The 24,521-nt window shown below is 40.8% G+C and overlaps 1 protein-coding gene and 1 pseudogene across 3 annotated transcripts in view; one reads left to right on the top strand and one right to left on the bottom strand.

Moving 5' to 3' along the window:
* Nucleotides 1–17,987: 17,987 nt before the first annotated feature.
* LOC118607958 lies at nt 17,988–18,106 on the bottom strand (annotated as a pseudogene).
* A 5,500-nt stretch (nt 18,107–23,606) lies between these two features.
* The window catches only part of SH3KBP1 (SH3 domain containing kinase binding protein 1), a 311,738-nt gene continuing 310,823 nt past the window's right edge, over nt 23,607–24,521 (top strand). Inside the window, exon 1 of one of the 3 annotated variants that reach the window (XM_036227145.1) lies at nt 23,607–23,929. In XM_036227145.1, coding sequence (XP_036083038.1) covers nt 23,926–23,929 — 4 coding nt within the window. In that variant the 5' untranslated portion in view covers nt 23,607–23,925. The remainder of the gene's footprint in view (nt 23,930–24,521) is intronic. The other 2 variants (XM_036227143.1, XM_036227141.1) reach the window with 2 other exon arrangements.

The following is a 24,521-nucleotide window of genomic DNA, read 5'->3' as shown; positions in this document are numbered from 1 at the left end:
AACTAAGCTACCGACCACCTCATCTTTCATGGCCAAGTGTCATGTCGAATTTTAATGTTTAAGATTGTATTTTATAATATAGGAAAAAACCCTAATGACCAACGTTAAATTTTTCAGTATTTTCCTTGATCGTGCGGTGGTTCTCAAAGGGTGGTCCCCAACCAGCAGCATCAGCATCACCTGCAAACTCATTAAAAGTGCAGATTCTTGGCCCCACCGGAGATCTGCTGAATCAGAAGCTCTGGGGGTGGGGCCCAGCAGTCGGTTTTAATAAGCCCTCCAGGGCATTGTGATGCAAGCTCTTTTAGGAACCAATAGCCCTTATGGTAAAGAAACATTATCTGAAGTTCAGCCTCCCCTTCAGTTTCATTTCTAATTTTTTTCTCTAGCAGTCAAATAAAATTAACTCTAAAAGTTTTTAAAATAAAAAGTGTTATGATTCCCACCATCAGTCTTGTCTATACATACGAATAGAGAGGTCTGCAAACATGCCCACCTGCTGTTAACAGTGGTGAATTTTTAAGTGGTGGGAGTATAAACAACTCTGTGCTTTGCTGTATCAGTGGAATGTAATGAATGTTGTATCATTTTTATAAGATAAAGTCATTCTTTTAAAAATCTACTAAGGATATTTCATCCTATCCATTCTCACTAAAATCCATGTAAACAAGCTTTACCTCCACGGACTGCCAGCTTCCCCTTAGTCCAGAGGGCTTTTGCTCCCTGCCATTACCTCCTCTCACATCATAAAATGTGGGTGACCTTATTTAAGTAACCGTTGTTGATTTTAAATAAAAATCATTGATTTATAATATTTGACATAATTACATATAATTTAAAATTTAAGTTCATTTTACTGCTTTTTTTAAAAAGGAAAAACTGACAAAGTACATAATATAATATGTAAAAGGAAAAATTCATAGTCACACTGCTCATATATATTTAGTGTAAACTAACGTTTTAGTAATTTTTCATTAGTCTTTCTGAGTTTTTTTTGGTGGTTGAGATAATATTTTATGTATATTTAGTCTTTGCAGGTAGTCACATGTTTAAAAAGTGTTTGCAATTTGTATGACATTCAAGTTTATGTATTTTAGAGGGCAAGGGATAGAATCTCATTCTCAGAAAGCTAAAATGTCTTAGGAAACCCTGAATTATCATATTGAAGTTTAGAGGGCTTGTTTGTTGTCTTCGCCATATACATTATTTAAGATATTAAAAACTAGGTATAGTTTTACAAATACTTTTCGAAAGTAAATTATTACCTCAAATTCTAATCCCTTCTAATGATGCTTAATATTTAGTGCAGAAGAAATTGACTTTAATGTTGGGAAGTTCCCGCTGATGAGTTTCTGCAAGGGATTGCAGGTAACACAATGCTGCTAACTTTATGGTCTTTTAACAACTATGGTGATGAAAACGTTGCCAAGAGGTTCCTCAAAAAGCTAAACATAGAATTACCATATGACACAGCAATTCCACTCTTAGTTATATAGCTGAGCCCCTTGTGATTTTAATGCCATTAGTATTTTTGACAGCTAGAATTAAATAATTCTTAATTAAGATAAAGGTATATAGGCTTTAACTAAATGTTTCCATTGCTTTGGTTGTCATGGAGTTTATAGTCAAAGATTAAGAAATCATGTTAGACGTGTTCTGAAGGACTGTAAAGAAAGTGGAGGAGAAATGTTTAAAAGTACATTTTGCTCAAGATAATAGGAGAATATGTCTAGTTAAGCACAAAATGATGCTAGCTTAAACAATGGCAATAGTCACACAATATCTAGTTTCTGTCTTTGCTTTTAAGATAATGCCGTTGATTCACAATTGTGAGAGACTGCAGAATCTTGGTTCCTCCACCCAGCACCCCTAATTCTCACAATATTAATTCTGTGTTACTTATGTGTTGTTTCTTTGTCAAGCAGAAGGAGATAACTTCAGGGTCCTGAGGAGAGATTATGAGTTTGTTTTACAGAAGGAAAGAATGTCTCCAAGGTAGCTACGACCAACTACTGGTTCCCAGGAGTCTGATGTGAAAAAGCGTTATCTATGACTAAAGAAACCCAGACGCTCAGTTCCCTGGAAGTTCTCCTCCCCTTTCTCTTCTTTAAAAATCTTCTAGTTGGTCTACAACTTTGGAGATGGTCTGTAGACACTAGTCTACAGAATTCTCAGGCTGCCAGTTTCCTGAAAAAAGCAACGTTTCTTCTCTACCCAACACTTGTCTCTCAGGTATTGGCTTTTGAGTGGCTGAACTCAGTGACAGATATATACTCAAAAGAATTGAAAACAGAGACTCACAAACTTGTTCATAATGGCACTATTCACAATAGCAAAAAGGTGGAAACAACCCAAGTGTCCATCAAGAGATGAATGGATAAACAGAATGTGGTGTATCTATACAATGGGATCTTAGACGTGAAAAGAAATGAAGTGTTGATACAGGCTACAAGGGCACAAGCCTTGCAAACGTGCTAAGTAAAATAAGCTAGTCACAAAAGGACATATATTATTCCACTTATATGAAATATCTGAAATAGCTTCAAAATCATTGCTTCTATTGTTAAAACATTTCTCTGGCTCCCATTCCTATATATGTGAACTGTTTTACGTTTTTGACCTCTGAAAGATTTCGAATTTTTCTCTGATACCCTGAAATTTATCAACAATGGGTCATTTCTTCATTGTGCCAAACTCCTGGTGGGCCCCTTCCATCTGGAGAGTCAGGTCCTTCCATTTTATGTTCATTAACATTTTTTAAAATGTTGTCCCTACCCCTGACCTCTCTCCATGAGCTCTGTACACATTTCTATTTTGTCACATAGAAATTTTCACTTGAATGCCCTGCAACCATCTCAAACTCATCCTGTTTGAAACTGAACTGAACCCCAAAAGTGTTCTTCTGTTCATGATCTCAGTTAATAGCTTTCTTAATTCACAGAGAGACTCAGAATACAGGCAGTCTTCTCAGATTCTGCTTTTACCAATTTTTTTTTTGAAAAAAATCTGTCTTTGAATGGTCAGCCATCACTTAATCTCATCTTTATCCCATGTGCTCTTTGTAAATACCCAGTGTGGTGTGCAGGGCAGGTGGCACGCCTCAGACTCAGACTTACCTGTTCTGACCATAAGAATAACAGTTCATGTACTAAACAATCACTGTCAGGCAACGTTCGGGCACTCTCCATCTTCACAGAAACCCTATGAAGAAGGTAGGTACTATCATTGTCTCCATTATACAAATGAAGAAACTGAGGCACAGAAAAGATAAGTAACCTGCCCAAGGTCTCCAGGTAGTAAGTGCCAGAGCTGGGATTCAGACCCAGGCAGTTTCTTTTCTTTCTTAAAGTTTGGCTTATTAAGGTATGATTTATGTACAGTAAAATTCATCTTTTTAAGCATACAGTTCAGTATGACAAACCTACTGAACTACAGCCACAGTCAAAATATAGAATATATTTATTGCCCCCAAAAGTTCTTTCGTGCCTCTTTGTGAGCAATCCCCTCTACCACCCCCAAACAAGGACATGTTTTATATTTCACTAATTTATTTCTTTTTATTGCTAAGTAATAATCCGTTGTACCAAAAGTTACTTATCCATTCACTACTTGATAGACGTCTGTTGCTTCTACCTTTTGGCAATTACAGGTCTTTTTGTTGGCATGTCTTTTTATTTCACTTGAGTAAATGCCCAGAAATAAGATTGCCAGGTCATATAGTAAATATATGTTTAAAATTTGTAAGAAATGACCAAACCGGTTTCCTAAGCAGCTGCTGTAACATTTTACACTCTCACCAGCAAAGAATGAGTCCCACAGCTCCATATCCTCACAAGCTTCAGTTACTTTGTTTGTTTTTAGTAGGTGTGAAGGGGCAGCTCATTGTGGCCTAAATGTGCATTTCCCTAACAGACTAGTGAAGTCGAACTTCTTTTCATGTGCTTATTTGCCTGCATTCCTACCTTCTCCCCCTGTTTCCCCAAAGCCTGGCTGGAGGAGTGTGTTGATAAGCTTTTGAATTTTTGCCAGTCTGATTTGTGACAAATGGCATCTCGGTGTTGTTTTAATTTGCATTTCAACCGGAGATATTTTAATTTTAAAATGTTAGGAAAGAGTCTTGGTAATGGGTGTGATTGTCATGTACTAAAACCCATTTTATAAACTCTTAACTTGGTATTTTCTAGAAAACTCTCTCTAAATAGTTTTCATCCTAGAATAAATTTAGCACACATCCCACCCAAATGGACCGTGATGACTTCCGAGCCCTTCTACCTGTCTTTCCCCTTCGCCCTGTAATTTCTTCTCTTCCTGTTCATGTTTTAGCAGGTAGGGACTCTTCTAAAGCTTTCTTGCCCCACCTAATGGACAAGAAAGGGAATTGATCTGCCTCTTTCAAATGCTGCTTGGAAATCAGGAGATTTCAGCACCCACTGATGAGTTCTGCCTCCCATACCTTAGCACAAAGATTCTAAAAAGAACAAGATATGAACATTTATAGTCATGGCTTCAATATACTTCTAGAGCATTTAGAGCTAAACCACATTTTAGTGTTTATTAGTAAGGGTGGTTGACATCTTTTCTTAGGTGTGCTAATTGCTACATGTGTAATCAATCTTTGGTGACAGTTGTTGCCATAGTTAATCTCTAGGATCTCAGATGCTCATTTTTAAAAGTTATTTATTTTTGCAAAATGGAAATAACTTATTTTCTGGTCGTAAGAGTAACGCACGCCTTACAAGGGAAAAATCCTAGAAATTATGAAAGAATAAGGAAGAAAATTAAATACCATTCAGTAGTAACCACAGTTAATACTTTGCTCTCAATTCTTTCAGGCTTTTGGCACATATATAACCACTACACACGTGCGAGCGCACACACGCGTGCACATTTTTCTTCTCTCTGTCTCTGTATATATACTCATATTACATATATGTACATACATATGGAAAGACACTCACATTTTCTACACATAACACACTTTTAAAACAATTTGATAGTGGCAAACTTGCCATTTAGTATTTTGTTTTTGTTACTTAAACAGTGAATGACTTTATTCATCATAAAGCTCTATAGCATAATGGTTAATTCTACATAGTAGTCTTTTTATAGCTATATCTTAAACATTTTTATCATAAACATCTAGTTGCTTATAATTTTTTTAGCATCATAAACAATGTCTATGAACACAGATTTTTGTACACATGACTAATTATTCCATTAGCATTATTTCCTAGAAGTAGAATTTTTAGGTCAAAGAGTGCATGTTTTAAAAAATATTTCTATTAAAATAATACAGATACATTAGGGTAAGCAGAATAATGTCACTCCACCAAAGAAGTCTACATCCTAATCCCTGGAACCTATAACTATGTTACCTTACCTTAACTGGTGAAAGGAATTTTGCAGATGTGATAAAGTTAATGATATTGAGATAGATTATTTTGGATTATTCAGATGAACCCAATATAATCCCAATTGGGGGTTATAGGGGAACATGCAGACAAGAGTCAGAAAAGAAGATAGGATGACGGAAACAGAGTTCAGAAAAATGTGGCTGCTGACTGGACAAGGCCAGCCACCCAGGAATGCAACACTCTCTAGTCTCTAGAAGCTGGAAAAGGCAAGGAACAGATTCTCCCCTGGGGCCTTTGGAGGGCGTTCAGCCCTGCCCGCACCTCAATTTTAGCCCCGTGAGACACATTTAGGACTTCTGACCTCCAAAACTGTAAGATAATAAATTTGTGTTGTTTTAAGCCACTGAGTTTGTAGTAATTTGTTACAACAGTGATAGGAAATTGATACACACAGTTTAAACGATTGTCCTAAATAAGGCTTATCTCCATGTGCAGGGTTCCCCACTCCACCCCTTTGTATTTCAGTTCCATTCCTGGAGAACCACTTTCAACTCTTATACCTGTTTCTTCAGGATTTACCATCCCATATCTAAATAATATGCCTATACTGCTATTTTTGTTTTATTAATTTTAGGCACTATTTACTGAGTTCCTCTTATATGGGGATTTAGCTCCCCAATTTCCAATTTTCTGTCAAGTTAATTGCTTTACATTATATAACCACTTAAATATTATTGGTTTTTATTATGATGACATTGGTTAATGAAATCCAGTAAGTTTCAGGTGTACAACTCAACAGTAAGGTGCATATATATATTGCATCGTGTGTTCACCGCCCATAGTTAGATTTTCTTCTGTCATTACATATTTGACCCTCTTTACCCCACTTACCTCCCCCTCCCCACTCTCCCTTCACCTCTGGTAACCACTAGTCTATTGTCCGTGACCATGGGTCTCAGTTTGTCTTGTTCATTTGTTGCTTTTAGGTTTATATCCTACATATAAGTGATATCATGTGGTTTTCAACTTTTTCTGTCTGGCTTATTTCTCTTAGCATGATTATCTTGAGGTCCATCCAGGTCATCACAAATGGCAATATTTCACCCCTTCTTATGGCTGAGTAATATTCCATTGTATATATGTGCCACAGCTATTTTTGCCAGTCATCTATCATAGGACACTTTCGTTGCTTCCATGTCCTGGCCACTGTGAATAATGCTGCTATGAACAGCGGTGTGCAAATATCTTTTCGGATATGGATTTTCAAGTCTTTGGGGTAAATACCCAGTAGAGGGATTGCTGGATCATATGGTAGATCAATTCTTAGTTTTTTGAGGAACCTCCATACTGTTTTCCATAGTGGCTATACCAATTTGCAGTCCCATCAGCAGTATATGAGGGTTCCTTTTTCTCTGCATCCTCTCCAACATTTGTTATTACTGGTCCTGTTTATAGCTGTTCTAACAGGTATGAGATGATATCTCATTGTGGTTTTCATTTGCATTTCCCTAATAGCTAGCGATGTTGAGCATCTTTTCAAATATTTGTTGGCCATTTTTATGTCCTCTAGGGATAAGTGTCTGTTCAGGTCCTCTGCCCATTTGTTGATTGGATCATTTGCTTTTCTGTTTTTATTGGGTCATATGAGTTCTTTGTATATTTTGGATATTAGGCCCTTATCAGAGGTGTTGCTTGCAAATATATTTTCCCATTGAGATCGTTCTCTCTTTACCTTGTTGATAATTTCTTTTGCTGAGCAGAAACTTTTTAGTTTGATGTAGTCTTATTCATTTATTTTAGCTTTTACTTTCCTTTCCTTTGAGGTCAAATTCACAAAATCCTCTTTAAGTCTGAGTTCCTTGAATTTAGTTCCTATGTTTTCTTCTATGCATTTTATTGTTTCAGGTCTTATATTCAGGTCCTTAATCCGTTTTGAGTTAATGGTGGTGAGTGGTGATAGACAACAGTCTAGTTTCATTCTTTTGCAGGTGGCTTTCCAGTTTTCCCAGCACCATTTATTGAAGAGGCTTTCCTTTCTCCACTGTATGTTTTCGGCTTTTTTGTCAAAAACTATTTGCCCGTATAAATATGGATTTACTTCTGCACTCTGTATTCTGTTCCACTGGTCCGTGCATCTGTTTTGCCGCCAATACCATGCCACTTTGATTACTGTCGCTTTGTAGTATAATTTGAAGTTGGGCAGAGTGATGCCTCCAGCCTCGTTCTTTTTTCTCAGGATGGCTTTGGCAATTCGGATTCTTTTGTGCTTCCATACAAATCTGATGATTTTTTCTTCTATTTCTTTAAAAAATGTCGATGAGATTTTGGTGGGGATTGCATTAACTCTGTATAATGCGTTAGTTAATATGGTCATTTTAACTATGACAATTCTTCCAAGAACGTGGAATATCTTTCCATTTCTTTGTATCTTCTTTGATTTCTTTTAATACGGTCCTATAGTTTTCATTATATATGTCCTTGACTTTTTTTGTTAAATTTATTCCTAGGTATTTTATTCTTTTTGTTGCAGTTGCAAAAATAATTATTTTTTCCGCTTCTTTTTCTAACACTTTGTTATTAGAGTATAGGAATGCTATGGATTTTTGAACATTGATTTTGTATCCAGAGACTTTACTGTATTTGCTTATTGTTTCTAGTAGTGTTCTTGTGGAGTCTAGGATTTTCTATATAGAGAATCATGTCATCCACAAATAATGACAGTTTAACTTCTTTGTTTCCTATTTGGATGCCTTTTATATCTTTTTCTTGTCTGATTGCACTTGCTAGGACCTCCAATGTTCTATTGAAAAACAGTGGTGATAGTGAACAGCCGTGCCTTATTCCTGATCTTAGAGGGAAGGTTTTTAGTTTTTCACCATTAAGTATAACGTTGGCTGAGGGTTTGTCATATATGGCTTTTATTATGTTATGGTACTTTCCTTCTATACCGATTTTGTTAAGTGTTTTGCTCTTCAATGGATGCTGTATTTTGTCGAAGGCTTTTCCTGTATCTATTGATATGATCATATGATTCTTATTTTTTAATTTGTTTATGTGGTGTATCACATTAATTGATTTGCATGTGTTGAACCATCCCTGTGCCTCTGGGCTGAAGCCTACTTGATCGTGGTGTATAATTTTTTTAATATGTTGCTATATTTGGTTTGCTAGTATCTTATTTAGGATTTTTGCATCTGTGTTCATGAGAGAGATTGGTCTGTAGTTTTCTTTTTTGTGTTATCTTTACCAGGTTTTGGTATAAGAGTAATATTAGCCTCATTAAAAGAGTTGGGAAGTATTGCCTCCTTTTCGATTTTTTGGAAGAGTTTGAGGAGAATAGGTATTAAATCTTCTTTGAATGTTTGGTAGAATTCACTGGTGAAGCCACCTGGCCCTGGACTTTTACTTTTTGGTAGGTTTTTGATGATCATTTCGATTTCTATCCTGCTGATGGGTCTATTTAGATTTTCCAGTTCTTGATTCAGTCTAGGACAGTTGTATCTTTCTAAGTACTGGTTCATTTCTTCTAGGTTATTAAATTTGGTGTTATATACTTTTTCATAGTCTTCTTGTATGATCTGTGTATTTCTGTGGTATCAGTCATAATTTCCCCTCTTTCATTCCCGATTTCGTGTATTTGTGTCCTTTCTCTTTTTTCTTTAGTGAATCTAGCCAGGGGCTTGTCAATTTTATAAACCTTCTCAAAGAACCAGTTCTTTGTTGCATTTATATTTTCTATTGTTTTGTTGTTTTTAATTTTATTTATTTATGCTTTAATTTTTATTATTTCTTTCCTTCTGCTGACTTTAGGCTTCATTTGTTCTTCCTTTTCTAGTTTTTTAAGATGAACTTTTAGGTCGTTTATTTGGGTTCGTTCTTATTTTTTGATATAGGCCTCTAATGATACGAACTTTCTTCTTATGACCGCTTTTGCTGTGTCCCAAAAGTTTTGATATGTTTACTATAATTGTTATTCGTTTCTATGTATCTCATGATCTCTGTTTTTACTTCTTCTCTGACCCAATTATTCTTCAATAGCATGTCATTTAATCTCCATGTATTTGTGATTCTTCCTGATTTCTTCTTGCAGTTGATCTCTAATTTCAAAGCATTATCATCAGAGAATATGGTTAGTATGATTTCAACCCTCTTATATTTGTTGAGGCTGTCTCTGTGTCCCAGTACGTGGTCAATTCTTAAGAGTGTTCCATGTGCACTAGAGAAGAATGTATAAGCAGCTCTGTTGGGATGGAAGGCTCTGTAAATGTCAATTATGTCCAGTTGGACTAATGTGTCATTTCATAATGTTATTTCCTTATCGATTTTCTGTTTGGATGATCTGTCCATATCTGACAGTGGGTTTATTTAGGTCCCCTACTACAATAGTGTTTTGGTCTGTTTCTCCCTTTAGTTCTGTTAGTAATTGCTTTACATATTTCAGGCTTCTCCGATTGGTATCTTAGATATTAATAAGTGCTATATCTTCTTGGTGCAGGATTCCCTTTATGATCATGAAGTGTCCCTCTGTATCTTTCTTTACATCTTTTATTTTGAAGTCTATTTCATCTGATACTAGTACCACAACTCCTACTTTTCTCTGAATGCCATTTGTTTGAAATATCATTTTCCACTCTTTCACTTTGAGTCTATATTTGTCTTTGGAGCTGAGATGTGTCTCCTGGAGGCAGCATATGGTTGGGTTTTGTTTTTTGATTCAATCTGCAACTCTGTTCCCTTTTATTGGTGAGTTCAGTCTCTATATTTAGGGTGATTATTGAAATATGAGGTCTTCTTATAGCCATTTTATCTTTTGCTTTCTGGTAGCTTGGTGTTTCCATTGCTTCCTTGTCATTGTGTTTATTTATTTATTTTTATTTTTGGTTGGGTTTTGTGAATTTTCCCTTGGGTTTTTCTTGCTTTATATTATATACTTTGGTTCTGAATCTTTGGTTGGCGGTTACCATTACAAATATGAAAAGGATAGTTAGGTATATATAGTCATCCATTTTCTTCTGCGCAGGCCTTATCTACATTCCCCTTTGCGAATTTGGATCTTTGAATTATCCCCTTTTCAGTTATTGTTATCTCAACTTGTCCCTATCTATGCTGAATGTTCATTACTATCTTGCTATAGCAATTCTCTCCTTATTATTTAAGCTCATAATGCCCTGTCCTTAGTAAGGGTTGCACTCCTCTGCTTCTGTCTGCCTGCTAGTCACCTTACTCCTAATTATGTATTTTGTTGTCATTTTGTTTTAGGTGAACTGACCCCTTTCAGTATTTCTTGTAGTGCAGGCCTTGTAGTAGAGAATTTCCTCAGTTTTTGAATGTCTGGAAAAGTCTTCATTTCTCCTTCATATCTAAAGGGGAGCTTAGCTGGATACATTATTCTAGGCTGGTAATTCCTTTCACTTAATAGTTTAAATATTTGGTTCCTTTCCTTTCTGGCTTGTAAGGTTTTCTCTGAGAAGTCCGAGGATAATCTAATGGGGTTTCCTTTATATGTTACCGTTTTTTCTCCCTGGCTGCCTTGAGAATCCTATCTTTGTTGTTGATTTTTTGATAACTTTAATACAATGTGTCTTGGTGAAGGACTTGGGGTTGAGATAATTGGGTGTTCTGTTGACTTCTTGAATTCCAAGCTCCAGCTCATTCCTTAGATTTGGGAAATTCTCGTCCACTATTTGTCTGAAAATGCTTTCTAGTCCCTGCTCCTTTTCCTCACCTTCGGTAATGCCCATTATCTTTATGTTGCCTCTCCTGATGGTATCAGCTAGTTCTTGAATTTCTCTTTCATTATTTTTCATTCTTCGGTTTCTCTCTTCTTCCTTCTGATTTATTTCTAGATCTCTGTCCTGGATATCACTAATTTTTTCCTCTATTTCATCGACTCTATTTTCCAAGCTTGCTATTCCATTGTTCATCTCTTGCAATGTGTTTTTTATCTCCAGAAGATCTATTCTGTTTTATTTAAGGTTTCAATCTCCTTTCTTTGCTCATCTAGTTGTTTTTTTTAATTCCTGAAATTGTTGATATAACTCGTTTCAGAACTCATTAAGATTTTTCAGAAGTACCATCCTGAAGTCTCTGTCATTTAAGTTGCATATTTCTATGTCTGTAAACTTATTTCCTGGAGATTTTTCTCTTTTTTTTTCTGAAATGCCTTGTCACCTTGGTGTTTAATGGACTATTTCTCTGCCTAGGCATTAATAAAAATGTATTCTGCTGTTTTTCCAGAAAGAAGATTTATTATATAAATGTCTCTCTTTAGCCCGTTGCAAAGAAGGTGCTTTTCTTTTGGTTTCCAGTGGGTGGCATCTAAGCCTTTTGGATCCCTGCTTTATATAAAGTCTTAATAATTCCTTTTCATTTTCTAATGGATATTCAATCACGCTCGCTACCCTCAGTTTCAGTCCTCGTCAGTGTTAGCAACAGTTTCGATAGCATTTGCTCAGATTCCCCTGGGGCTCTGGGGTGATTGGTCTCAGAGGGTATGGGGGGAGGAGCCCTCTGGGTCGGGATTTGGGGGCTGCGGCTCAGCCTCAGTTTTGCAGCCACGACTGGTAAAAATCAACTGTTGTTTCTCTGTGGTCCTGTCCTTGCTTCTCTGTCTTCTTCCCTGATGACTGAGCCCTTCTGCCCAATGTGGGGGGCTCACAGCAGTTCCAGGCAAGGCTGTTCAGGGAAGTTCCCACACCCTCACCCCTCCCCGTCCTCCTACTGGGAGCTTTGGCGACTGAAAGAGGCAGCTTCTTTATTTTTCCCAGTCCACTGCCCAACACCCGAGGTTCTGACCTGTGGTAGCTCCTATGTGCAGATTCCATGCTCAGATGTGATGGTGTGCAGTTTGGGTGTTTTTTGTTGCATTTTAGATGTTCAGCTTATTGTTGTTTCAAGGGGAGAGATGTGGGGACATCTCTCACTCTGCCATGCTTCTGACGTCTTATAAATATTATTTTTGATGAATCACACAGGTTATACTATAGGTTGTTTTATTTTTTTACAACTTATTGTTTTTCATAACGTTAATTGCCTTGAGTTTCTTATTTGTTTAGTTTTTAGGTGCTCATTCAAATCCTCTATATGTATTTCTGCTATTGCTGATATAAGGCAGGAAGTCCAAAATAGGTCCCTCTGGGCTAAAATCAAGGTGTTGGAAGGGCTGCTTTCCTTCTGGAAGCTCTAAGGGAGAATCCATTCCCTTACTATTTACAGCTTTGAGAAGTTGTCTGTGTTCCTTGGCTCATGGCCCCTTCCATCTTCCAAGCCAGGTCACACCTTTCTCATGCTATATTACTGTGTAACACTGATGCTTTTTCTGTCTCCTTGTTCCATATTTAAGGACCTTTGTGATTATAGGCCCATTTGGATAATCCAAGATAATCTCCCCATCCTAAAGTTGGCTGATTAGCAGCCTTAATTCCATCTGCAACCTTAAGCCCTCTTTTCCAATATAACTTGACGTATTCACAAGTTCGGGGGTAAGGATGTCAGCATCTTTGAAGGGCCATTATTCTGCCTACTACAGCCACCAAATCTACCAAAGCTTATTGGTAACATGGTCCACATACTCAATTCACACCTCCCACCCAGAGCTCTCTATGCTGTTCAAGCTGAACTGATTGTCTCCTGGTCCTCCTACACAGAGTCATTCAGGGACTTTTCTCCCACTGCTCTCTTGCATGGCACCCTATATTTCCTGAGTCTTGTGTCTTCCACTATCTCAGTGTACTCTTTTCTTATGCTGGAGCAAATCCTCCTGACATTTCTGAAGAGTACATAGAAGATATGCATTTGTAAGCCTTCCACGTGTGAAAATGTCATTCTTCCAGTTTTGTATGTGATTGATGGTTTGGTTGGGTGTTGAATTCAAGATTGAGAATCATTTACTTTCAGAATTTTGGAGGTATTGCCTCATTATATTCCAATTTCTAGAGACCTTATTGAAATGTCTGATACATTTTGATTCCCAATTCTTTGTTATGCAACTTGCTTGTTCTTTCTGGAAGATTTTAGGATTTATCACTGGTGTTCTGATGTTCATGATAATATGCCTTGTGCATCTTTTTTTCATTCAATGTCCTGTCCTTGGTGGGCCCTTTCCATGTAGAAACAGTTGTCCTTCAGTTTAGGGACATTTTTGTGTGTTATTAATTTGATAATTCCAGTCCTTCCATTTTTTTTGTTTACTTTTTTTCCTGAACTGTCTATAAGTCAGAACAAACTTCTATATTTTCTATTCTTTCTCTTCTATTTTCCATCTCGTTCTCTTTTCCCTTCCTGGGAAATTTCCCTGACTTTATATGACAACTCTTTTATTCAGTTTTTAAAACTTTGGCTATCATATTTCAAATTTCCAAGGTCTTTCTTGCCCTTTGATTATAACAACTTCACCTCCTCTTCTCCCTCTTCCCGTTTCATTTCCCCCTCCCACTTTCTCCCTTTTTCTGTTTTTATTTATGTCCCGTCCTCGTTTCATGTAATATCTTCTCTTAACATTCTGAGAATCTTGTAGTGTTTTGGTTGTTGATGATGAAGTCTTTTGTTCTCTATATACTTCTTTTCTTAATTCTCTCTGTGTGTATACGTGTGTGTGTGTGTGTATGTGTGTGTTTGTCTGTGTGTGTGTGTGTCTTTCCTTCACATTGGAAATGTTCCTCAATGTCTGGTGATCTTTGACTGTTGATATTGAACACTGAGGCACCTAAAACCCTTTTGGCCATCCCGGGAGCCTGTCAGGGGCTTGGCAAGGGGTGAGGAGCAGTGTCTCAGTCAAGGCCTGGTAGGAAACAGATGCTGCACTTAATCTTGGTCATTGAGAAGGGTTTAATATGGGATTATTTATGAAGATGTGGGCAGGGTTTAGGGGCAACAGCAAAAAATAGATTAGTATGCTATGGGTAGCGATAACAGAGAGATTTACTACCTAAGGCCCAAGGGAGGGAGGAAGTTGTATTTGGAACTCTGTGCAAAGGGGCTGCTGATGGGAACTATAGACTTCAGTAGAAGAACACAGCCAATAAGTAATACAGCATGGAGGGAGTGAGAGGAATATATGCCTTGACTTCTCTTTTCATCAACCATCCCTGCTGGTGCTGTTCACTGAATGAATTTGACACAAAGCTGTCTATACTTCCAGCGCCCAGAGCAGGCTGGAGGAGGACCAAGGATGGAAATGGAAGACCTCTGGCACGAGCTGTATCAGTCTCGATCTGGTCAAGAAAACAGAAGCCACTCTGCATGTCTCAGATACAAAAGGCTGAATATGGAATCAGGGGCTTGGGTGGGGGATGGAAGAGCTGGAGGGGGTGGTGAGGGTAGGCATCAGGGATGCTGCCCAAAAGGTCAGAGAAGCTGGCACTAAATGCCTCGGTCCAAAGCACGAAAGCTGGCATAGAAGCTACAGCAATTGTCAAGAATCTCTGAGAAGGTCCCAACAATTGCCACAGTTTACAGCTCAAAAGCTTATGGAAAGCCGCTTGTGAATCTCATCTGCCCACACATCTGGTTTCCCTAACCTCCAGGGAACTAGTGTTTGGCTTCAGTTTCTCCCAATCCACATTGGGGGATCTTTCTTCTAGGACTCCTTGGATTTCCTGGAGAAGGAGGCTTCCATCCCCTGCCTGTGACAGGGAAGGCAGACAGGGAGGATAGCCAGATTTGGTCACCCGGCTTCTAGGAACTACATCCTCTCAGGTTTAATGTCTGGTGATACAGGGTGTGGGGGGGACTGAGGGTCCAGCTACTTGGTACATAGATGGCAACACTCACTGTCCCTCTGATTGCATCCCTGAGCCTTGCCTGGCTTTTGCTCTGTAAAGATGCTCCCTTGCTGGAGGCCATTGCAGATCCCTATTTGGTGGCTTCCTGCTGAGCCTGTTACCCTTCCTGGCTGCTGTTTGAACCCCAACAGCACCTTGATATTCCTAGTCCCACGATGTTTACTTTCTATTTTTCCTTGTCCTTGTGGGTGAATTCCCTCTTATTCCTTCATCATCATTTTACTGGGATTTGAGGAAGAGAGATGGTAACACAAGTAGCCAGTATGCTAGGATTAACCAGAGTGTGTATATCTTAAGACTTTGCTACAAATTGTTAAATTAGATGCTCACTAGATGCATTAATTAGATGCAGTAATCATTTAAAATGTTTATTTGTTCGATTATAGTCATTTATTTATTCTAAGATATTCAAGTAAGAAAAACATGAAATAATAAAGGTATAACAACTTTTAAAAAGCAACCTGTTATTAAAATTATGTTCATTAAAGAAAATTTGAAACAGTGCCAGACACTATCCTAAGCACTTTACAAGCATTGACCCATTATAGCTCATGCCAACCCATTTAACAGATGAGGAACCTGAGGCCCAGAGAGGTTCAGAAACTGCCCAAGGTTGCATGTCAGCTAGTAGTGGGTAAAGCCTGAATTGTTCTTACCCCGGCTGGTGGCTGCACCCGCCCTCCTCTGATGGCTCAGAAAATAGAAGGGAAAGGGTCAACGACAGCCACATGACTCCAAGATAACCCTTTAACCTTTTGGAATATTTACTTTCGAAGTTTTAAATGTATTTTCTAAGTTAAAAGGCAGTTTCAAATACAAGATATGTGTAAATGTATATTCTGGGTTTTATCACGAACATTTTATATATATACAAATTTCACATGGCAAAATGCTCACAAGGATCCATTTAAACCTTATACTAAGGCCATTGAGTAGAGATTCTAAACCATGAAAAAAGTGGGTTGCTTTGTTTAACTTCAGATGACTCCATACTTTCTAATGGAAACAGGTATAGCTGACTTTACACTCCCAGGCCTGCCTCTCTTTCCTGCTAAGGGACATAGGGCATGACATTAGCCTTTCTGAAGTTGAGTCTCCTCACTTATAAAATGGAAATAGTAGCACTTTATTCTGTCGTAAGAATTTAAGAGAGGATAATTGCAGGTTCCTGCTCTTCTATAAATATAGCAATTACTATCTTAAGGTCATCCTCACTGCTCAGAGAGGTTTTTGAAAGATGGGCAAGACACTATATTTTTATATAAGGTAGACTCTTTTTCCTCCCGTATTTGGGCACTGAAAAAAAAGTCTGATCCTTATCTAATAGGCCGCTTGTGTTGTCTACAGTTAGTAGAAACTGATGCAGAAAATTTATGAACACATGGCAAAACTTTTTTCAAGATTCACTCTTGGTCAGGATGTTCTGGGAAGCGAATAGATGATCATCATTAGATCTGACACAAGGAAAAAGAATTTCAGGCAAAAGCTCACTGGACTTCTGACCTGTGGTAAGCCGAGAGGTTGGGTGGTCAGGGAGGGAGCTTGTTTCCCCGAAAAGATCTTAATCTCATTGAAAAGTATCAGAGAATTCCTTGAGCATTTTTATCAGGAATTCTCAGTTCTCCCCAAAAAGCTATGAAATATATTCTCAAAAAGTTTGTTCCAGAAAGGTTTGATGTTTCACAGTAACTTTTATGAGAAGAAAAAGCGATTTGAGAATTCTCCAAGAAAAAAATCCTCTCTCCAAAGTTCTCAGTTTCCATCATATGAGCACTAAAGAGTAGTTACCAGTTCAAAAAAAAAATTATAGTATGTGGAAATCATCATGTATTTTAGTATTGTTACACATTTAAAAACTGGGGGAATATTCCATCAGAAGTTAACAGTGATCATCAGTTATCGCTACAATAATTGATGATTGTGAGATTATGGAAGATTTTCACCTTCTACACTATATCTTTAATGTTTTATTAATTTAAAAAAATGACAACAGATATTAGTTTTGTAATGTTAATAAACACCAAATCAGTTTTACCAGCTCAGGGGTGTGTGTCCCTGGTAGCTTCCTCCAGCCCTTTTTCATTACTGAAGATCAACCTGGTTATCAGATGATGAAAGCTGCTCATCTGGGCTCAAGGGAGCTGAAGCACAGCAGCGTTCTCACGCTGGCGCTGAGTCAGCATTCAGCAGAGGGCAGGTTCCAAAGCGGACCACTGGGGCCCACTGCCAGAGTTCCTGATTCAGAGGGTCCGGGCTGGGGTCCGCAATGTACGTCGCTAACAAGTTCTCATGTGGCTGCAGCAGCTGCTGCTGATCTGGAGACCACACTTTAAGAACCGCTGTGATGCAGGAAAGAAAGCTTCAACAGAGGAACAGAAGCCAAACAAATATGAACTTCACTCACTTCCCACTTTTGCCTCTGGCTGGCCTGTAATTATTTTTGAGAAGGGGAACTTAATTTGACTGGCTCTATTTAATAAGAAGTTGTGCTAGAAAAGGAATGTGTCCAATCTTATTAAGTGAGTGCCTGGTTCAGAGACTTTTCAATTAAGTCCTGTGCCCTCTGGGCTTGTGGACGCATCTGGGGTTGGCTGTGTGACTGGGGATTTCACCACCTGGAGGGGAGCTGCGGCTCATCGCCTTTAGCCCAGGCCACTGGACGTAGTTTTCTCTGACCCCTGAAAATGTGACACTGAGGGTGATGGGGTAGATGTTATTGTAATGCTGAGGTCCTATTTGGGAAGCAGTGTGAGGCTGTTATTGGAGTAGGAAGAACGCAGGGAAAGCCATGCCCACACGCCCCATGTAATCCATCAATCACAAATGTGTTCATTCGCTCTTTTTTTAAAAATGTCTACAGCACCTGGTCTTCCTAGGTGGTCTCCCATCCAAATACTAACCAGGCTTGACCCAGCTTAGCTTGTGAGATCAGATGAGTTTGAGCGCATTTAGGGTGGCATGGCCGTAGACTGTTCACTCTCTCTCTTTTTTTATTGTGGGAAAGAAATATACACAATATAATGTTTACCATTGTAATATTTTTAAGTGGTATTAAATATATTCGCATTGTTTTATCCACTTCCAGAACTTTTTCATCTTTCTAGACTGAAACCGTATGCACTGTCACTTTTTTTTTTTTTAACACAGAACAGACTTCGTTGAGATAAATTCGCATGCCTTACAATTCACCCATTTTAGGGTATAGAACCCGATGATATTTTAGTACATTCATGGAGTTATACAACTATCACCACGATGAATTTTACAACATTTTTGTCACCCCAAAAAGAAATGTTTCCATTACCAGTCACTCCTCAATTCCCCCAGCCCCTGATCTACTTTCTGTTTCTATTGATTTGTCTATTTTGGATATTTCATATAAATGGAATCATGTGACACGTGTTCTTTTATATGTGGCTTCTTTAATTTAGCATCATGTCTTTGAGGATCATCCACGTTGTAGCTTGGATTACTACTCTGTTCCCTTTTGTACTCAATAAGATTCAAATCTGAATTCATTATTTCCTCTCTACCCCCAATGACTTTCTTCTCCCCTTGATTGATCACTCCCAAACAAAAATATTTCTTCAAAATCCTCCAATTTCGCTCCCTACCCTCTCCCTAATCCACTGCCTCACCAGATCGATCTAATGCAGTTCAGAAATAACTCTACATGTGACTTCTCCTCTTTGTCGGTATCAATGCCATCATATTTTTTGCCATTAATATCTCTGGCCTTTCCACGGCCTCCTACTTGCAGGCTGCAGGCTTTCCCTCCCCAGTCCTAATTCTGTTTAGCTTGCCAGTTACCTTCCTGAAATCAGTCTGCTCAGAAACCTATGCTCTTACCTATTGCGTGTTGGGTCTTGTTTACACTGGGCCTGGCACAGAGACACAGAATCTGATATTTGGCCACACTCCTGCCCCTTTCACACAAACCTCCTTGCAATATCATCTGTTTCCCCAATCCTGAGCATTCTCTTGTTCTTCTCAGTGTAGAATGCCAGCAGACATCTGTGCATCCTGGAGACCCAGCTCCAATGGAACCCCAGTCTGTAATGGGGCCTCTGAGCTTGATTTCTCCTGAAAGGAAGGGAAAAAGAGAAATCACTTTTGCAAGGCAATTCCTACTATTAAATCTTCATTTACTGATAAGATCAAAAGCCCCCTATTGTTAATCAGCTCCCATTTAAAAAAATTGGCCTATCGGGATTTTTTTCCTATGCTAAAGACCAATTAGTCTCTTTAAAGTTGTTAACATTTATTACAATGCATATTTCACACATATAATCTTAAATTAATGGAACTTTTTTGGAATATCATTTGACTCATTTTTTTTTAAGTTGTGAAAATGCCCTTTCTTCTACATGACCCCTTGTAATTTTGAGAGAGGAAGGGGCTGAATAAAGTGGGTAGAAAACAGAAACCATATTTCAAGTTAATCTCCTAGGACTGTTTTCCCAATTTACTATTTCTTAGACAAAGAATTGATGTGAAAAAAGCAAGTTAGTCCATAAACTATGTGCTCTTCTTGTGTGTTTATGGTGCAAATTCCTGTGATCGATCAACTTTGAAGTCAGTTATTCAGGCGTTCTTTGGATTTTTAAGGAAGAACACCCTATTCCAGTTTTGTAGTCTTTTGAGAGAGCACATTCCACCTAGTTATTTCCTTTAACAGCAAGCCTTTCTTCCAAACCTTGTATGGATAATCACAGTTAAGCTGTCTTAGAAATGATCTACTTCTCTGATATGATTAGTTTGCATCTCCACAGAGCTGATAAAACCAGCTCTGTTGGATTTGTTGCAAAGGATTCACTGAAAAGGATAAAAGGGGAAGTGTGGGGGTCATCCCGAGAGTGGTTATTAAGCCAGTTCAAGTATAATAGAGTGAGATGCTATTTCTAGGGCTCTTGATGTGATCTGGACAAGTTATCTTTAACCCAGTGTTCACCATGCAAAGGAAGAAGGGAAAAGCTTGCCTCAAAACTGTCAGCACGGAGGCTTAAAGTGCCATCTGCTAGGGTTTCTCTTTCAACTTGTGCCCGCTGATTTGAGAATTTGAGTTGGATTTTGCCTGTATCAATTATCACTGGCGGTCTAATGGTGATTTTTTCTTTCCTCCATTTCTTCTATATTTATTAATTGGAATTCCTATATAAGGAAGACTTGTTCCGCTCTCTGACTTATTTACTCATTTAGTCAGCTATTTATAGATATATCTATATGGGCTTAAAGATATGACCTTTATTCTGTGGGTTATAATCCAATAGAATCGTTATTTATTTTGTTGCCAAGATTGTTCCAGCTTTAGCCTTTGAGAACTTTTTCAGGTTGACTCTTGTGCCCTTCCGACTTGCCCCATCATTTTTTTTGAGCATTTCCTTAGTTTCTGGTACCAAGAGGTTTTTACATTTCTCCATAAAGCTCATCAGAAGTACCAGATAATGACTGTCTTTTGTAAGTCACTCTGCATGTAATTTAAATTAATATAAAGATGATATTAAAGGTTATCAAAGCAAAGTATCATTCATTACATGCAAATTACAGATGTCAAGTCCAAGTACTCTGAGAGAGCAATCATGACAGGCTGTAAGTGCTACATAGGCAGAGGCTCAACTGCCTTCCATTTTTATCCAAAATGTTACCACCATGGAGCAACACAGTGGGGCCTTTTAAGTTATGTGATATTTTTTTAAGTGTGATGGCTCAGCTATTCTCCATTCCCCAAATGCATCTTCTATTTTCATAGAAATGGGAGTTCAGTGGGATGAAGACGTAGTATTAAACACAACATTCATGGGATGGATTCACGTAATTTGAGATATTGCACTAACTAGCCTATTAAAATAGACTCTTGTGAGAGGAAGGTGGGATGAAGAATTATACATCGATTTTTGTCAGCATCTGCATTTGAATCTTAATATTAACTTCCCTTGTGCTGCTGGTCAGCAAAAGTTTCTCAAAGGAAAAATATAAGGACAATAGGAACAATTCGGAAGAACCAAACAATAAGTGGGGGAAAAGGAATGCCCATTTTTGTAATTTAGAGAAACTGCAAATGAAAAAACTCTGCAGTGTTTTGAGTAGAATTGATACAATTCAGTTTACTTGAGGCATTAAAATTAGGACATAGGTCAGGAATTAAAAAAAAATTTTAAGTCTTGCTATCAGTATTTTTTTTTTTTGGTGATAGAATGGCAAATTTGTTTATGCAGGAAGCATACCTAGATCAAGGAGTGGGGATATAGTACTCTGGTCCAAGAAGAAAAAGGTATGCCCTGAAATTGACCAGAGCCAAAACAAGACACAAAAGTTCAGGTGGTCTGTTTTCACCCATGCCAAGCTGGTAAAAAAAAAAAAAAAGTAGACTGACTTCCCCCACATAGGACAAAGATGAGTAAGATTAAGCAGGACATGAGACAAGCTGCTCATTTTTAACCTGAGCCTTACAGAGTTCAACCACTAGTTAACTGGGTTAGGTGTACTGGCCTCTGCCATGTCCAGGTAACTCCAGCCATGGTGGGTGTCATCAATAATGTTCAAAGACTTTGAACTCATTGCTCTGAGAATGCATGGGGCAGCTAGCCAAGAGTCTTGGGCATCGAGATGCCAGTCCACTCTAGTCCAGGAAAGCTATTTCCATGTTGGAGCAGGCCCAGTCACTTTCAGGGCTCTAAGTCTCTTCAATAGAGGGACAAGGTGGCCTAGTGACCCTGGCCTTAGCAAAGAGAACCACCTCTGGAATTGGGCAGATCCCAGACCAGTTCTTTCGGGTGGGGTTCAAGAAAAAGAAATGTAGCAGTAACAGTGGACCTTGGCCAGGCTCTATGAGTTTCAGGGTTTGTCAGCTGTAAGATCATATCACAAGGCCTCATCACCCTGATATGCCAAGGCATGTAATGAGTGAGGTACCACGGTGCCTGGAGCAGGTATAACTGAGGATTCACCTGTGCCTTCAACACTTCAGATTCTTCATTTCTATGTTCCTCAGGATTCTGTCATTGATGTCATGACTACCTTCTCAGCAGCTATGTGGATGGGTTTTCTGCCCCTGAATTAGTCCTGTGTATAGATTGCTCTGACACACTTGAAAAATATTTACAAAGATGATGCTACTGTACTCTTGTTTGTAAGATCGCGATGATGGTGTTTTTTAAGGCTAATGAAACAGTTATAAGAACATCTTTCGGCAGAAATCCTAGGATGTAACCAATTCACAAGAGTTGCCTCAATGTCATAGGTGAGGCATGAAGACAGCCCTATATTGGGTAGGGGGTCAGCTTTTATTGATCACTTGTGGGTCTACTAACCCTCAGTATCCTCCGTTTTTCTGGGGCCAATGATTTAATTGCTTTGTCTTATTTTTTCTCTTTCTGAATGTCTTCCATCTATTTCACTATCTCTTCCTACCACCAGATGGTGGAAAGGGAAAAGAAAATAATGGGACAGTAAATGAACGCGGTGGCTGACAGAGTATCTGTGGTGAAAGCTGTGGTGAATGGACCCCAAAAGGAGTTCCTCAGTTACCCATGATTTCCCACGAATTTCCTATTTTCATTTCAGTGCCCACTCAAGGGTGGGCTGCGCAGGTCTGGGGGTCAATATGGCACAATGACACCTGTTGGGGAGGGAGCTAGCCTTTGCCTCCGTGGATTTCTGGGAACATCGGAGCCCGGGAACATTGATGAGCAACCGAATCCCACTTGGCCCCAGCACGGGAGGTGTGCGGTTAGGGGTCTCTGCGAGAGTCAGAGCGGGGCGATGCGCCCCACCAGCCCTGTCTTTCCGCATCTGCATCCCACCGCCTCCTACGTGCAAACTCGCACCTGACCTGCCTTTCCCATGCTGCACGGAAGGGACCGAGCATTTCTGTCCCGCCATAGGGACCCCCTTCTCCCTCCTTCCCAACAGCGCCCTCTGTGAAGCTTTATTCTGGGTTGCTTCGACCCGCCCCCCGGGGTCAGCAGCCATCACCCTCAGCAGGTCTTCTGCCCCTCACCTGCCCATGCCATCCCCTCCCCCAGCCAGGGCTCCCTCAATGGTCGCGCCCTCACAATCCGTTCCTTCCAGCTCCTTTCCCAGTTGCCCCTCCACTCGGATGCCCCCTCCCCCACGGACCCCCTCTCCGCCGGTCTCGAGGAGTCTCGCGGCATTTCCCGGGGCGTTAGCCGAGCCGCCGTGAGTGGGGGGCGGCCTCGCGCGGAGCCGGGTCCCAACCCAGCAGGCGGTGACGGGGGCGCCCGAGCGCCGCAGCCGCAGGGCCGTCCCGCCCCTCACAGGCCCCGCCCCTCGGGCCCCGCCCCCGCCCTGGCGGCAGAGCGTCCCCGGCAGGCGGAGCCGCAGGAGCACCGCGGTGGCGGTGAGGAGGAGGGGAGAGCGGGCGGCGCGGCCGCAGTTGCCGAGCGCTGGGCTGGGCGGCGCTTTTTTTTTTTTTTTTTTTTTTTTCTCTCGCAATTTCCACTCGCGGGCAGCAGGAAACCCGGCGCAGCCGGGCGCAGCGGGCCGCGATGCAGCAGCAGCAGCAGGAGTCGCCCCGGGGCAGCAGCGGCAGCAGCAGCAGCAGCAGCAGAGGCAGCGGGCGGCGCTGAGCCGCCGCGGCCGCAGCTACAGAGGAGGAAGCCGGCCCACCGTCGCCGCGTTCCGACCCCCGCGCCCCGGTCCCGGCACCCCGACCTCCGCGCCCCGGTCCCGGCGCCCCGACCTCCGCGCCTGGACCCCAGCGCCTCGACCCCCGCGCCGCCTCCGCCAACTTTCACGCTGCCTCGGCGGCCCGGCCCGGCTCGACGCCAATGGGTGAGTCGGGGGCCGCCCGCTCCCCGGTGCCCACCTCAGCCTGGGGGCGGCGCGCCTCTCTCAGGATCGCGGAGCAGGGGAGGGTGACACAGCGGTGGGCACCCTGCCTGCTTCTCGCACCCCCATTCACTCCCACTCGCGCCCCTGCAGAGCCCTCGTGGCGCCGACGGGAACCCTGCGGGGGCCTAGGCGAGGACCGCGGGGGCCGTCCCGGGGCGGCCGGGCTGAGGGATACAGGGGGTGTGGTTGGCTTTTCGGGTGGGCGGGGAGAGTTCGGTTTTGGCCGTTTTCTGGCCCCAGCGCGCCCTCCTCTGCGCTGAGGACGCGGGTACCAGGGGCTGGTGGGCTCCGGCCCTGCGCGCGGCTCGCGGTGCCTGCTTTGCCCCGCCGCGGGGGAAGCCGGAATCTCTGGGTCTCGGGGCGGCGGTGGACGGGATGTCCTTTGCTGGGGGCTGGTATGGCGGGGGGCAGGAAAGGCCCCGGTACCCAGCCTGGCGTGCCATTCTCCGGTGCTGAGCGCCTGACGTGCCACCCTGGGCGCCCCTCGTCCTCCCGACCCTGATCCCCTCTGTGCCCGCCTGCCTTCCTCCAG

Source organism: Rousettus aegyptiacus, unplaced genomic scaffold (genome assembly GCF_014176215.1).
Source record: "Rousettus aegyptiacus isolate mRouAeg1 unplaced genomic scaffold, mRouAeg1.p scaffold_m13_p_9, whole genome shotgun sequence".
NCBI classification, from domain to species: domain Eukaryota; kingdom Metazoa; phylum Chordata; class Mammalia; order Chiroptera; family Pteropodidae; genus Rousettus; species Rousettus aegyptiacus.
This window is presented reverse-complemented; position numbering and strand designations above follow the sequence as displayed.